The 15640-nt window shown below is 40.9% G+C and overlaps 2 protein-coding genes and 1 long non-coding RNA gene across 4 annotated transcripts in view; 2 read left to right on the forward strand and 1 right to left on the reverse strand.

Moving 5' to 3' along the window:
* The window catches only part of LOC148000580 (uncharacterized), a 95250-nt gene extending 81183 nt beyond the window's left edge, over positions 1 to 14067 (forward strand). The window contains exon 3 of one of the 2 annotated variants that reach the window (XR_015639934.1): positions 11646 to 14067. This is a non-coding gene — a long non-coding RNA (uncharacterized LOC148000580). Of the gene's footprint in view, positions 2655 to 11645 lie in introns of those variants that run through there. The other variant, XR_015639932.1, reaches the window with a different exon arrangement.
* Erich1 (glutamate-rich 1) overlaps positions 1 to 15640 on the forward strand; it is a gene marked incomplete at its 5' end in the record, with an annotated part of 52793804 nt that overhangs the window by 30474441 nt on the left and 22303723 nt on the right.
* Tusc3 (tumor suppressor candidate 3) overlaps positions 1 to 15640 on the reverse strand; it is a 148578-nt gene that overhangs the window by 63992 nt on the left and 68946 nt on the right. For both annotated transcript variants that reach the window (XM_087587916.1, NM_001004212.1), the window contains exons 4-5: positions 14965 to 15105; positions 5755 to 5895 (exon numbers count right to left, since the gene is read on the reverse strand). In XM_087587916.1, coding sequence (XP_087444042.1) covers positions 5755 to 5895; positions 14965 to 15105 — 282 coding nt within the window. The remainder of the gene's footprint in view (positions 1 to 5754; positions 5896 to 14964; positions 15106 to 15640) is intronic.

Raw genomic sequence — 15640 nt, forward strand, 5'->3', positions numbered from 1 at the left:
CCGTGTACATAGGTTATACCATACTATTGAATTGATTCCTTTTTATTATATAATAGGCATCTTTCTTTTGGATTTTATACTATGAGTATAGTCGCTCTCTCTCTCTCTCATTTGATTACTGCTTACAAATAGAACCTTTGAAGTCTAACTTTCAATGTACATGCATCATTAATGCCAAAGGCATAGACTGTTCATCTGCATTTAATCATTATGTAATAATAATAATCCCAATTACTTTCTTTGCATCGTAAATTCCATTTGTGTTCCAGCCATCTTAGTTTTTTCTGCTTAGTATTTGAAAACTTTGGCTCCAAGAAAACCCTATGTGTCCATCTTTCAAGATTGACATAGGCAATTAGGAGACTCACAGCAGAGTAGAAGGGTAGGGTGCCTTTCCCACGCAATGATTGGTGTGTAGTTAGTCTACCAAAATTTTCTAGAGGGAGATCTAATCAAGAACTCAAGGACTCCCATGCTAAGCCATGCATGCCTGTATGATTAGCAGAATCACTGGTCAATTCAAGGTCCTCAGATGAGGCATTTCTCAGTACCATGGAAACACTGTCAGAAGACCTTGCTGAGCTGGCTCAGCCTTCTTCCTCGTGGCACTCACAGGGTCAGTGAGACTAAAAGCCGCTGCGCAGGGCTCTGTTACCTGCCTTCACTGATTGAGACGTAGAAATTTTCCTACCTGGGCAGGATGCAGCTCATGAGGAGTAAAACATATCTTCTAGACATTCTTGGGAGTGCTTCTGAAATTATGAAATTACTCCGAGGTCTCATGGGCACATGAAACTGGTCACAGGGACTCAAACCACACTTCCCCAGCAATGTCAGGAGGCTGTGGGTAGTGTTTGTGAACTGTGCAGATAAAATTTTAGGTCTGTCTTTCCCTCTAGCTCTACATTCCTAGTTAGTTTCATAACAGGTCATATGAAAAACCTTAAAAATAAACTCTAAAAATGGTGGAAAGAATACAAGCTGCTCTCATAGTCCAATAACAGACCAAATACAGTCACTATATCCAATGACCACTGGTCCTTAGAGGGCCCCATTCAAACATGCACCTAAAACTTCAATGGAGGAAAATGTAAAACTCTTGAGGAAAGGCCCAAGAAAACTTAACAATGTGATATTCTCTTTAAAACACAAGATGTAATACTGGCCAGCTCAGTAAGAGATGCTCTATGGGATCAGCAGCTACAGACTTCACCTTCAGAACATCCTAACTCAGAACTTCCCAGACAGCAACAGCGAAGGCTGGCAAAGTTCCACCTCTGGATCATTTGGAAGACACTTAGGTTTGGCTTCATGATGTACTTGTAGTGGGTCAGGTAGAGTTCAAGGATTCCTGCTTCATATATGGCCTGCAAAAATGTAGCATAAGACACTGGCCAATGTCCTGTACAAAAAGTCTGCTATGCTCCAAACAGCACTGGTATGAATGAGGAAGGCAGCTGAGTAAATGGCCTGCCTCAAAGTGCTAGATCCTTTCCTACAGAAACAGACTCTAATAGGAACTCTGGATCCTGGCCTCAGTCTACAAGCTGCCTGTAGCTCTTCACTGATTTATGGACATTCCTTCTGAAGGGAAATGAAGAAATAGGTAGGGAGGGAGGAGGGGGATGGAGGAGGTGTGGGGACAGAGAGAGAGAGGGAAAACTCTGGTCAGGATGTAATTAATGAGAGAATAATTTAATGAACTAAAATAAAGAAGATCTCTTGTCAGAGCTAAAGCCAGCTAGCTACTTGCAGTGCCCCTGCTGCTCTGTCAATTTGGGACTGCAGGGCTGGGACACAAGGGAAGAGAAGCACAGGAAGGAGAAAGCAGCTTTGAAAGCAAGCTGAGCAGTCTGAAGACTCCCCTTAACCTTAGCTTTTCTGATCCTTCCATTACCCTTCCATTATCGCTGATCTTCTCATCTGCGCTAATCCAACTGCATAAATAAAAACTTAGCAATGTTCTGCTAACTACAAATCGTTTTGAATGTCAGTACTCCTTTATGCTCAGTCTAGGTCTCTTCAGCTTTTACACTAGTGTCGCGCTGAAAGCATGTATCTCATCTTAAGTAAAAGCAGATGGTTTACTGCTAAACACAAGACTTGTTTTCTTATAACCTAGTAGCTTTATATGTAAATAAGTGCCCCTTGCCATATGCTTTTCAAATATTTTCATTTGGTCTATGTATTATAAATTACTTTCAGGGCATCTTTTAAAGATTAGAATGTTTGAACTTTAATAAAGAATAATTCATCCTTTTCATTTACATATTCATTATGCTTCTGCTACAACAGTTTTCTGTCATCTTCTAGAAGTGGCATTTAAGCTCTTGTACACAGATCCATAAGCCACTGAGTACACTTAACAGACTTGACTTTGCTTGGCTGACTCACTATTTGCACTTGGGTATTTCCCAGCGTTACCTGGGCAAGCCTGTACTTCTCATGCTTATTAGTTAGCACCTGCGTTCAAAAGTGTGTCTGTGTGCAGACCGTGTCAGTCTGCAGCATTCTTTTTTTTTTTTTTTATTTATTTTTTTTTTTTTATTAACTTGAGTATTTGTTATATACATTTCAAGTGTTATTCCCTTTCCCGGTTTCCGGGCAAAATCCCCCTCCCCCCTCCCCTTCCTTATGGGTGTTCCCCTCCCAACCCTCCCCCCATTGCCGCCCTCCCCCCATAGTCTAGTTCACTGAGGGTTCAGTCTTAGCAGGACCCAGGGCTTCCCCTTCCACTGGTGCTCTTACTAGGATATTCATTGCTACCTATGGGGTCAGAGTCCAGGGTCAGTCCATATATAGTCTTTAGGTAGTGGCTTAGTCCCTGGAAGCTCTGGTTGCTTGACATTGTTGTACTTTTGGGGTCTCGAGCCCCTTCAAGCTCTTCCAGTTCTTTCTCTGATTCCTTCAACGGGGGACCTATTCTCAGTTCAGTGGTTTGCTGCTGGCATTCGCCTCTGTATTTGCTGTATTCTGGCTGTGTCTCTCAGGAGCGATCTACATCCGGCTCCTGTCGGTCTGCACTTCTTTGCTTCATCTATCTTGTCCAATTGGGTGGCTGTATATGTATGGGCCACCTGTGGGGCAGGCTCTGAATGGGTGTTCCTTCAGTCTCTGTTTTAATCTTTGCCTCTCCCTTCCCTGCCAAGGGTATTCTTTTTCCTCATTTAAAGAAGGAGTGAAGCATTCACATTTTGATCATCCGTCTTGAGTTTCGTTTGTTCTAGGGATCTAGGGTAATTCAAGCATTTGGGCTAATAGCCACTTATCAATGAGTGCATACCATGTATGTCTTTCTGTGATTGGGTTAGCTCACTCAGGATGATATTTTCCAGTCTGCAGCATTCTTTTCCAATGATCTAGGTATCAAGCCAAAGGCTAATTCAACACTAATCTAATTACAATAGCTTTATAGTAGTCAAAAATTAGGTAATATAAGGCCTTTGATTTCCTTTTTTAGAAAAACTACCTCAATATTCCAAAGCCTTAGCTTTTCTATCTGAACTTTATAACCAGCTTCTGGGTTTCTTCTAAAAGAGCCACCCAGGAATACACCTGTCATATAAATATGAAAGAAATGTGACACATAATACTAAAGCTTGTGCCTGAATACATACACTTCTCCATGTACTGAGTCTCTTTCAATGTACATGGACAGTACAGCACTCAGTGCCTTAGAAGTGTTCTTCCTGTGTCAGTATCCAGGCCTGCGTTATTAGATCCAATCTGGCAATCGCTGCTTCCTCATCAGCTAAGCTTGTCTGCAGGGAATACAGTAAATACACTGACATGGCTGAACTTCAGTCTCTCGTCATCTGTCAGTCAGATGACTTTCTTCCTCTAGTGTTTGCATGTCTGCTTCTGCATAATGACATACTTAGGTTCCACTTTAACTCTTGACGTGGATTTCTACCTAGATCCCTGGGGTTTTTCTTTTTTCAGCTGTTCCTCTGAATATTACAACATATTTTAAAAACTAATCCTCATGAATGTGTGATACTGAACCACGTACGACACAGTGTGAAGAGGAAGTCAGCCTCTCTACGCTATTACTATGATCTGCAGATGTACATATATGCAATGGGCCAGACAATTCATTAGTCCAGTGTCACCAATTTTCCTTTCCCATCACATAGTTTACATTAGCTGAGATATTAAAAATTAATAATCATTCCTGTATTAGGAAATATTTTTTTATTTTCTAGTAATAGTTTAAGCCTACTTCTGTAACAGACTTTTGTGCCTCTACTTACAAGGTATATTAAGGGGGTAGTTTTGTTTTTCTAAAGACTTGTTTATTTATGCATTTATGTATATGAGTGATTTGTGCATATACATCTACACACCACAAGAGGGCATCGGATCCCACTGGACAAGAGCTACAGGCAGTTGTGAATTACAGGCAGTTGTGAATTACAGGCAGTTGTGAGTTACAGGCAGTTGTGAGTTAAAGATGGTTGTGAGTTACAGGCAGTTGTGAGTTAAAGATGGTTGTGAGTTACAGGCAGTTGTGAGTTACAGATGGTTGGGAGCTACCACATAGGTACTGGGAATTGAACTTAAGACCTCTGGAGAGCAGCAGTGCTCCTTAACCACGGAGCCACCTCCTCATCACTGTAATCTATATTCTAACACAAATATTTTGATCCATTCAGATAATAAATAGTAATCGCTCCATTTTGGAAGGCATTTTATGTTCCATTTCACTTTCACTAATTCTTAATCTTTCTCACTCTTTTGAGGGACACGGTGTCAGAGTATATGGAGGTCTGAGGACAACTTGTCTTTCAGGGAACACAATGTCAGAGTATGTAGAGGTCTGAGGACAACTTGGACTTGGCATTCTCATTCTACAGTGCAGGTTCTGAAGACTGAATTCAGGTGGACTGTCTCAGCAGAAAGAGGCTTTACTCACTGCACGTACTTTGCTGGCCCCTTTAATTAAAAATTAATTAAAAATTAGTTTTAAAAAAACACGTGATTTTCACCGTCAACAAAAACCCAGCTCTTGTAAAACAAGAGCATGTTCTCTGCATTGGTCTGAATGTCATTCAAGCCCACCTTGCAAAGCCACTTTCCAACGTCAGTTTAATCTCATGGCACACATCTGTCTGCACTGCCTGCTGTACTTCCCATTCTGCCTCGGCCATGATTCAACAGTTTGCTACTGTTCTCTCTGAACAATCATGTGTCCTTTCACTGGCCATAAAAATTTCAGAGTTCCATTCACGTCAGGCTACCTGGCCTGTGGATTCCTACAGCCCTCCCTGCTGGTCTCTACAGCAGCAGGTACAACTCAGCCCTGTATGCGTGTGATAAGCAGCTTGCACCCCACAACTGGTTCATTACAGAAAGTTCTATGTCTCATTTACACATAACAAGTATGACAGGAACACGGTGGATATAATAAGGGAGAAACAAAGTGAATGAGCATATACCAACATCTCTCCAGGTCACAAATTAGTCCCAACTGCTAATTCTTATTAATTCATTACCATATGTATAGATACAGTCAAGATACATTTCTTTAATATTTGGAATGTTCCATATACTATAGTCATTCAATTTTAATAGGGAAAAATAGAAGAAATCATACATGTAGCATAAACTGAATGGTAAGTTTAATCTATTTTACTTATAAAACTAACATGACATCTCATTTTGGTGATTTTCACTGATGTAATAATCTGGCACATTCCGTTATTACATCCAACTACACAAGGAAGGGAGGTGGCAGGATATGTGATAACATACCAGAGATACCATGGCCCAACCAGTCTTGTTATAGATGAACTCCAAGTTGTTCCTCCTTAAATAAAGCAAGCCACCAACCAGCGACACTAAGAGGGCCAAAGCAATGGTGCCTGAGTAGTTGGGTGGCCGGAAAACTCGAATCTGAAAGAGACACAATGTAATTAAAAGAGTTAAAAATAAGTATTAATACTTTTCTTTTAATCATAATCTAGTCATTACTATGTTTAATTAATTAATTTATAATTTTCCCTGAGAACTATATACAATGCACTCATATCTACTCCCAGCTGCTTCCTTAAATGCCTGCCAGATCGCCCCCCACTTCCTGCCCTCTATGTGCTGTTCCAGTCATGCTACAGCTTTCCCAACTTTAACACAAAGGCTTCAGGGAACTGACAGCCTACTCTTCACATCTGCCTCTGACCCTATGTTTCCTGAGCTCTTAGTGGATGAAAATACATGCTTTGAACATCCTGGCTGAACAGAAAGATACTCTTCCTTTGTTCAAATACTCAAGTCTATGCAGTGCTGCACATGAAACTCAGTCCAAAGCTGTTCTGGATCACACAACTAAGCACCTTGCTAGCTAGCACACAGTAAAGTAAGACAGGGCACTTGTGAATTCTGTAAATTAGAGACTGTAAGGGTTCTGTTTAATAAAGCTATTCAAACATACCCCGGAAGTCTAACTTACCCACTTAAGCATGTGTATGGCAATTCCAGCAGTCACCCTAGTCGGCTTCTCACCTGGAATTGCACACACACTGCAGCACACATGCAGACATGTTCATAGACATGTTTTCAGCTGTCTATGCTCTCATTACTCTTTCAGAGAATACACAGAAGCTCCATTTTAATTGTAGAGTAGAATAGTGAGGCTGTTTTCACAGTGCCAGTACCAGTATACATCCTCCAGGGGTCAGGAATATTCCAATTATTCTACTTCTCTGAAAACACCCATTTTCAACATACTGGTTTTAGATATCCTACTGGGTATTAACTATTCTCTCATTTTGGTTTGGGCTTATGTTTGCCTGCAATGTAATGATAACATTTTTTTCTTTGTAGTTACTGGCCATATGTATATTTTATTTAAAGAAATGTTTATCATATTAGCTTTTAATTGAGATTTGGTATTTTATAGAGTTTATGAGACACAGATATACCTAGATGTGTGTGTAGGTCTTCAGAAAACATGATGTGCACATACTTCCTGGGCTGTCAACTCACACCCATATTAATGTCCTCTAACCTACAGAAGCCATTATTTACAAAGAAGTACAACTGGAACAAACTCCTGATTTCTAAATTCAGATCTGTGGTCTGGTAACATTTTCTATGGAAACGAACAAGGATTCTCTGAAGAAATGGTTAACTGAATGTTAGGTTAAGCACAGAGCAAAAAGAAGAGCCAGGAATTAATGTACCAGAAAATAAGACTATACTTTGAAAATAATTATGGAGCCAGGTCTTGGGGACCAAGAGCCTGGGGGAAAAAAAGGGGAGGTGGTACCCATATAGTCAAATCCCAGGCAATTTTAGCACTCAGCTAATTAACCATAACAATAAATTAAAAGCAGGCATGACAGGAGGATTGTTGGGGGAGGGAGATGCTTGTAACAGGTTCTAAAGGCAAGAGATACTCCATGCCTACCCTCTCTACAAATCAAAATAAACAAACAAAATCAACCAAACAAAAATACATTAGAAGAAAGAGAGAGGAAAGAATGGAACGTGTGTGTGTGTGTGTGTGTGTGTGTGTGTGTGTGTGTGTGTGTGTGTGTATGTCTGTATGTGAGAGCCTAATGAGGCTCTTGCAACAGGATGGTATCAGGGCCACTGGACCTGGAGTTGACTGCCTGACATGGGTACTAAACAGTGAATTCTAAGTCCAGACAAGAGCCTGCTATAACCACCATTGGAGATTCCATTCAACAACTGATGGAAACAGATGCAGAGACCCACAGCCAAACATTAGGTGGAATTCAGGGGACTCTTCAGAAGAGGGTGAAGTGTAGAGGGCCGCTTTAACATTCGCCACCACAAGATGGCGCTGGCTTCCACTGCGCCCCACATGGAAGGCCAGGATAGCTTCCGCCATTACAAGATGGAACTGGCCTCCGCCGCGTCAGCCGACTTCCTTTCAGGAAGTTAACTGTGTGCTCATGTGCAAGAGTGCCTTCGTGCCAGGTCTTTGCCCACTCCGGGACGTGCCTAATGAGATCATGGGTAAGCGACCAATCAGGTGTGGATGCGCCGTGCTAGGGTGTTTATAAGCCGCGCCATGCGGGCGCACGGGGCTCTCTTTAAGATTTAATATAAAGTTTGGCTGCCGCAAGGATTCGTATGTCCCCACGTGTTTTCTTGCTGGCGAGGTCGCGCATGGGACATTTGGTGCCGAGAACCCGGGATAAAAAACGCCACACCATCCCCAGGCGCCGAGAGGGAGTCCTCCGTCAGCGGAGAGAATCCAAAAGCGGCAGGAATTGAGGTAAACTCCGAGAGACATGATAGGAAAGCATGTCAGAAACGGAGCGTAGTGAAAGGTTGCAACGAAAAAATGATACTGATCCATCTCAAGCACCAGGCCCCTCTGCGGTCAGAGGTGATAGTATGGGGAAAGGACGCCCCGGGAACAGTGGCCACCTCGGATACTGAGGGAGGGACCCCTGCAAAAAAGGGGGCCCCCTGCTAAGATTAAAATTAAATAAACAGGGAAAGGAGGAGAAAACCCCGAAAAAAAGCCTTTATCCGGTAAAGGAGTTAGAGGTCTTGGGGCTTGATAGTTCAGAAACAGACGAGGAGCTTGGCTCCTCTGAGGAAGAGGATTTAGAAGATGAGGCAGCTCGCTATGAAGAAGAAAGATATGGGCCTAGGTGGAGAGCCACTGTGAAGAAACCGAAAGTTATGGATCCTTCGTGGACAAGGCTGGTAATTTTATTTTTTTTCTTTGTGTGGGAAGCCGTTACAGCAGTTAGGACAGGTCAGAGGGTCCTTACAGAGCAACAAGAAAGTATGTCGGAGGGAGAAAAGGTCTCTAAAGAAAAAACGAAAAGAAAAGGAGATAAAAGGAACACAGTATTTTGGGAGAAAAATTTTGTCTTTGTGCTGGTAAAAGGTGTGATCAGGCTCTATAAGATTTGCAGAGTCACACTGATTAGGCTTGATAGAGGCAGACCGCCTGAAAATTTATTCAGGAGAATCAAACAAAAGGACATCTCAATGCCCATGCACAGCTTGATGGAGTTAATGTAATTGGGTTGTGAGTGGAAATACTCAGGACTGTGTTTCACTTCCATACCATTGGCGAATGTCAGTCGTGCTGCTCAGATAATATATCTCAGTATCTTACAGGAATTGGGTTTCAACACGTTGATGGACTAGTCCAGGAATTGAGACAATCCATCGTCCATATCGACTCCACTCGAGTGGATAGTCACCGTGAACACCATCTGGTTTTTTCCCCGCTTTGTCTATTGTCTGTCCCTGGTGCACCAGGATGTCCCCATGTCTGTCAGTTTATGTCTGTGGTTTTTGTTTCTCGTTATTTAAATGTTTTATGTTTCACGTTCAAAAGAAAAAATGGTAAAAGCTTTATCTGCTGGTCGTTCACACCTTGACTTGGTTTTAACTCGTTTCAAAAAGGAACAAATGAATAAAAAAGTTTCAATCAGGCCTTTAGAGCCCTACACCTGCAGCCAGGAGTTTAGGTTAGCTGGAGAAGCTGCCCAGAGGCGAAGCGTCTGCACGAGCTGATCTTAAAGGCGCCAGCAGCTTCTCAGCTTCTTTGGTACAAGAGCTGAGAGCTGTTTTTCTTAGAGAAATCCCTGACTTATTATTTGACTCAACAGGTGACAAGGTGCTTCTCTTAAAATCATAGCTAAAAAGGTAAAAATGGTGTTTGGTCTAAATATTAAAGATATGTGTAGCCACTTCAATTTGTTTCTGATTGGTTTTAAATGTGTAAATATGCTCTACTTGCCTTGGTTATGGACTATTGGCTTTCAAGTTATTGGATATGGTTAAAAAGGTATAACATTGGTAACAAAAAGTTGGCTTAAAACTATAATTTGGATGAAGTCATTCTAGATAACATGTGACATGGGCCAACCTAGGGAAACAGGTCTAAATTGAGATAATATTTTTTTATGGAATTCTTATTCTAGAAACCTAGAATTTCTAAAAGAATTCAGGGCAATGTCTCTTTGTTGAGGTATTGGAGACCGCGTCATCGTGCGTTCATATGTAGGAATTGGCAGTCAAACTTTGTACTAGTTTGTTGGAGGTCGAGTTTTGCTTTCCAAAGTTGTGGTTTGCCCTGAAGTTACTGTATTTTGATGCTAATTCCACTGCCCCAAGAACAGCTGCCTAATGACATACTCAGAACTCAGGTGACTTTCCAAAGTTGTGGCTGTGCTCTGGTGTTACAAAGAGAACTTAAAGATTGTGATTAAGGATTGCCAGTGTTACATTGACTAACTCAAACTTATTTTTAATTAAGAAAAAATCAGACAGGTAGAGATTGTTACAAGATTTACGAAGGATTGATGAGGTTTTGGAACTTGTGAGAACATTAGAGCCAGTTTACTTACTCCAACTGCCATTTCAAGATAGATTTAGAGGATTGATTTTGAGTTTTCATTTCGTGAGCCTGCTTATAATTTTAGAGAGCCCACAGAGTGATATCATAAAGAATGGCTAATAGCCTTATGTAATTTTGTCGCTTCTTCAATGTAAGAAGTTAGAACTTTAAATCTTTCAGTGTATATAGAAATTTTTACTACAAACCTTTGCTCTCAAAATGAGCTTTAATATTTGGGGAGTAGCTGTTACACTACTCCAGAAAAGAATATTTGAAACTAATTTCAAGCTTCTAAGGATATGTTAATTGGTTAAGTACCTCACCTTACCAGAGGACTTAGGTCTTTGTTATACACATTGGAGATAAAGCTTCAGCTGTATTAATACAGAGTTGTGGACTAGAGTCATGGAAGTATTTTAAAAAGAAACCTGATAAAACATATCTTATTCCAAACAACAGTTAATTGGTTATTACAAAATACTGATATTTGACCTATTACATATACAAATTTTTATGCTTTATTAGAGACAGGTTTTCTACTTAAAATCAATGAGTGATTTCAGTGTGAATGACAACTCACTGTCCTTTCAGTGCTCTGGCTCAGACAACTAATTTAAACCTTAGGCTCATACCTAACTTTGAAAATGGTAATAGAGTTGATATGAGAAAAAGAAGACTTCATTTGCTTACTTTAAATTCTCAGCCCCGCCCTGCCAGCTCAGGGATCTCTAGTAAGACTGAAATTGGACAATATTTACAGGATTTGACATTTCTAATTAATGCTTATGTTTAGGTAAATAAAGTTTGTTGAGGTGCTAGAGAAATGGCTTAGTGGTTAATAGCACTAAGTACTGTTCCTTTATAGGACATTTAAGAACTCAAACTGGATTGCCTGGGCTCTTTAGCAAGGGAGGACAATGATACCAGATTGATTATAGGCCTTACATAAGAACAATTAGTCAAAAAAATCTCATTCTTTATATATCCGAAACAATAATGCTGGAGACAATAATTTGGTATACAAGTCAATTTATAAATACAAGTGCTCAGTGTCCTCAATTTAATCCTCGAGGACTTACCTTAATAAATAATATCTTTACTATATCTTAATAAATAAAAAGGGGGAGTTATCCCTGTATGCTAAATAATGCTCCTTTTATTTCAATTTTAAAATTTGGATGCCGAAGTTTATGGCACCCTACAACTAGGCATACTTCTGCCTAGGTGAAATAGAGAGATCCACATATTGACATGATCCTGTCCAGATATTTTATATAGGGAAAAGGGAATGTTTGTGTTTTTTCTACAGGATGCTACAAGAGTGTGCCAGCTGCCTGAGTGGTTGCTAAGACTTGCTGATCCTGGTTACATGAAGATTCAGCTCTCGTGGTTCAGGTCCCTGGAGTCATTCCTCTGCCCTGAGAGGAAGATAGAAGATTCCCCCTCACCTTTTGTCATCACAGAGATTTTGCCGTTGCTGCAGTCAGTGTTACTGCTGCGTGTGTCCCGTCCTACTGTGGCCCGCTCTCTGACCCTCTGTGCACTGCTGCTTGATGGAGAAGACTGGACTCCAGCCATTGCTGGCTCCCTCATTTCCCTGGTGACTCTTGCTGCCTTAACTGGTCATTTTACAGACTGTAGCTTCACAGGAATGCCACCTGCGTAAAGCTGCTGTGGACTGGGGAACTTTGTCCTGGTTATACAGATCTCAAACATGTTTCCCTTGCCTGCTGGTTGTTCCAGAGAAAAATGACTGATCCTGAACTGTCCTGGAAAAGACCTTGACACTTTCGCTGCTATTGTAGCAGCCATTACTGCTGCAGACATTGTGTCTGCAGTGTCTGGAGTTATCCTCCCCCAATCTATTGTTAGACAAGCACAGTGGGTGAACTTTCTGGAATAGTTGCTAACAATGGGAAATTCTAAATTCTATTATAGGAGCGGCTTGACTACGGCCCTTGGTGGTAACAATAACAGTTGAGGTGAACCAGATGAGGTGCCCACTACTTATCGGGAGTGGCTCTGTTTGGTGCAGCCCTATGCTGTGGATTAGTGTTCATGCTATGGTTGGTTTGCAAACTCAGATCTCAACAGAAACGTGACAAGGCCGTTATCACTCAAGCACTTGTGGCCATTGTACATGGGGCCTCCCCTGGAATTTGGTTATCTATGCTCAGGAATTAGTCAGTATCTGAGTTCTCTGCTCTTGCACCCCATGGATCTGTGGATCCATTGCACTGGGATGAGAGAGCCTCTCTCTTGGTATCCGAGTTCTCTGCTCTTGCACCCCCTGGATCTGTGGATCCATTGCACTGGGATGAGAGAGACTCAATTATCCTTTGATCAGCCCTTCCACATTGCTGAGGTTTCCTCATTGCACGTGATAGGGTGATCATGATTTGTTATAAAATAAATGATTTGTTATAATATATAAATAAATAGGGGGAGATGTAGAGGGCCACTTTAACATTCGCCACCACAAGATGGCGCTGGCCTCCGCCGCGCCAGCTGACTTCCTTTCAGGAAGTTAACTGTGCGCATGTGCAAGAGTGTCTTTGTGCCAGGTCTTTGCCCACTCCGGGGCGTGCCTTATGAGATCATGGGTAAGCGACCAATCAGGTGTGGATGTGCCGCGCTAGGGTGTATATAAGCCGCGCCATGCTGGCGCGCGGGGCTCTCCTTAAGATTTAATATAAAGTTTGGCTGCCGCAAGGATTCGTATGTCCCCGCGTGTTTTCTTGCTGGCGAGGTCGCACGTGGGACAGTGAAGAAAGATTGTTGGAGCCAGAAGGGTCACAGGACACGACAAGAAAACCCAACAAATCAACAAATCTCCTAGGGACTCACTAAAACCACACAATCAGGGAGCCTGCATGGAGCTCATCTAGGCGCTCTGTATAATGTTATTGTTGCACAGCTCCGTCTTCTTGTGGGGTTCCTACAGAAGGAGCAGGAGCTGACTCTGAGGCTTTTGCCTGTTTCCAAGACCTTTGTCCACCTACTGGGTTCCCTCGTCCAACCTTAATATGAGGGGTGCGCCTCGTCTTACTGCAACTTGATAGGCCATGTTTGGTTGCTATCCATGGAAGGCCTTTCACTTCAGGAGGGAAACAGAGGGAGTGGATGGTGGGGCGGAGGGAGGAACTGGAAGGACAGGAGGAAGGGGAAACTGTGGTTAAGATGTCATATATGAGAACAAAGTAAAAAGAAATGAATTATAGTTCTCTGTGAGAACAGTAGGGGCTATTATCCTCTAAACCTCCTCTCTGATATAAGCCTTAGTACTTTTTGTAATGAATTAATTACCTTGACTGATGTTAACTAACATTGAACTTGTTAAAGTGAGTTTTGTTGGGTAATAATCCTTGATGTGTCCCACCAACTAGGTCATACATTGTTGGTACTTTATATAGTGAAATATTTTTAAATGAACAAATTTAGGAAACAATTTTCATCAAAGTATCACTAAAACCAGTGATACCGGTGATTAAATCATGTGGTGACAGGGTATTATTACCATGAGACAACAACCTTGTTTCAGCAAAATGTGTTTGTATCTTTTAGTAAAAATTCAGTGTTTATGAATAACTTTTAAAATAACTGCATATAGCTATGTATTTTGTAACTATATGTAGTTATATAAGCTTACATGTCTTATAACTTTATAAGCAATGTTTATAGCTCATAAAAATATGTAAATGATTTATAAAAAATACCCATAAGTCCTCCACAAACAAATTAGTACTTATCATAATTTTGGTTAATTTAATTCAGAATAAATGACCTCTCAATCGGTTCACACATTGCTTTCAAACAAAAGCCCAGATCAGAGTGTCCACATCACTTTTCTCACTAACAGTATACTTGTTAAAGTATGAGTTTGCTCACTGCGAAAGTCTTTTTAGTCATTTGATTCATCTCCAACTTTTCCCATTAAAATCAGTATTGCTAATCAGGGCTAGGATTCTGAATCATACTTCAGGTCAATTCCTAGAAGAGGCACTGTTTAGTTAAATGAAGACAGACAGACACAGGACACACTGTGTAAATACTCAGACAAGTGCCAGTCCCCACAGGAACACATAGCAGCAGGTAGTTCCCCCAGCTCTTAATCTTCCCTATGTATATAAGACACATGCTTTAAAAAAAAGTCTTGCTTCTTGGTTAGAATTTCCTTGATCATCAATAATATTGAATCATTTTCATTATATTTTCCATTCCATACATTATACTTAATATATATTTTAGTGTTTGTTTAGAATATCAATTGATTATCATGTAACAATGCATTTGAACTGACTAAAATTCAAGTTCCAGTTACAGCTGCTCAGTCTAGTTTCCTGGGGCTGGAAAAGCAGCTGACTGGTAGAATACTCAGAGTACTCCAGTCCTGGGTTTAATCCTCAGCATAGCAGAAGACAAAGTCTTCTGTATGCAAGGAAAAAGAATAAAGTCCACAGGTAAACTGTAAAAATCAAACACCCTGCCACTTTATTCCAGCAGCTGAGCAAACCAAACCAATTAACCTAGACATAGGTAAATGTATGTATAACACACACACACACACACACACACACACACACACACACACACACACACAGTATTTAATGTAGTGAGTAAGAGCATACATGAACATCCGTCCTGTCGGCAATCCATTTTGCTAGCTGTTCAGCTGCAAATCCAATTCGTTGAAGGTCAAAGGTATCAGCTCTCTTGGGTCTGCCTTTTGAAGGAAAATGCATGAATGTGGGAGCAGAGTTCATGTTGAGCTGCAAAGCAAATGATAAGATGCTAATTATAACAGCACCCCCAACATTCGATATTATTCATCAAACATTTTATACATTTTCGTGTGGATTTCCAAAAGAAAGCATTTATTAGGAAAAGCTGCATAGCTTTCTGAAGCTTAATTTCTATTTTTATTCATCCTGATGGACTATTAAGTGAACAGAATAGCTGAGTTTGCTTAAGCTGCCCGAACTGTCACATTTAACACACTATTCACATCCGCCATTCAGTATTTTGAGTAGTTTTTCCTTCCTTGTCTTCCTAGACATTTATGATTAAGATGATGCAAAGTGCCTAGAAGTACAAAACAGAAATAATGGGATCTGTCAGCCTGGGGACTGCTCTGCTTCTTCAGCAGTCACTGGAACTGGGCAAGTGGGTGCACATAAGGACTGATTTCAAACACATTACCTGCAAATCCAATTTCCTATTCAAAATTTAAAGACTATACTCTTTAGTTGATGGTCGATTCGCAATGGAAACAAATATTCTTGTTCTAAACTACTTGAATATACC

The sequence above is a fragment of the Rattus norvegicus genome, chromosome 16 (assembly GCF_021556685.1).
Source record: "Rattus norvegicus strain SHRSP/BbbUtx chromosome 16, alternate assembly SHRSP_T2T, whole genome shotgun sequence".
NCBI classification, from domain to species: domain Eukaryota; kingdom Metazoa; phylum Chordata; class Mammalia; order Rodentia; family Muridae; genus Rattus; species Rattus norvegicus.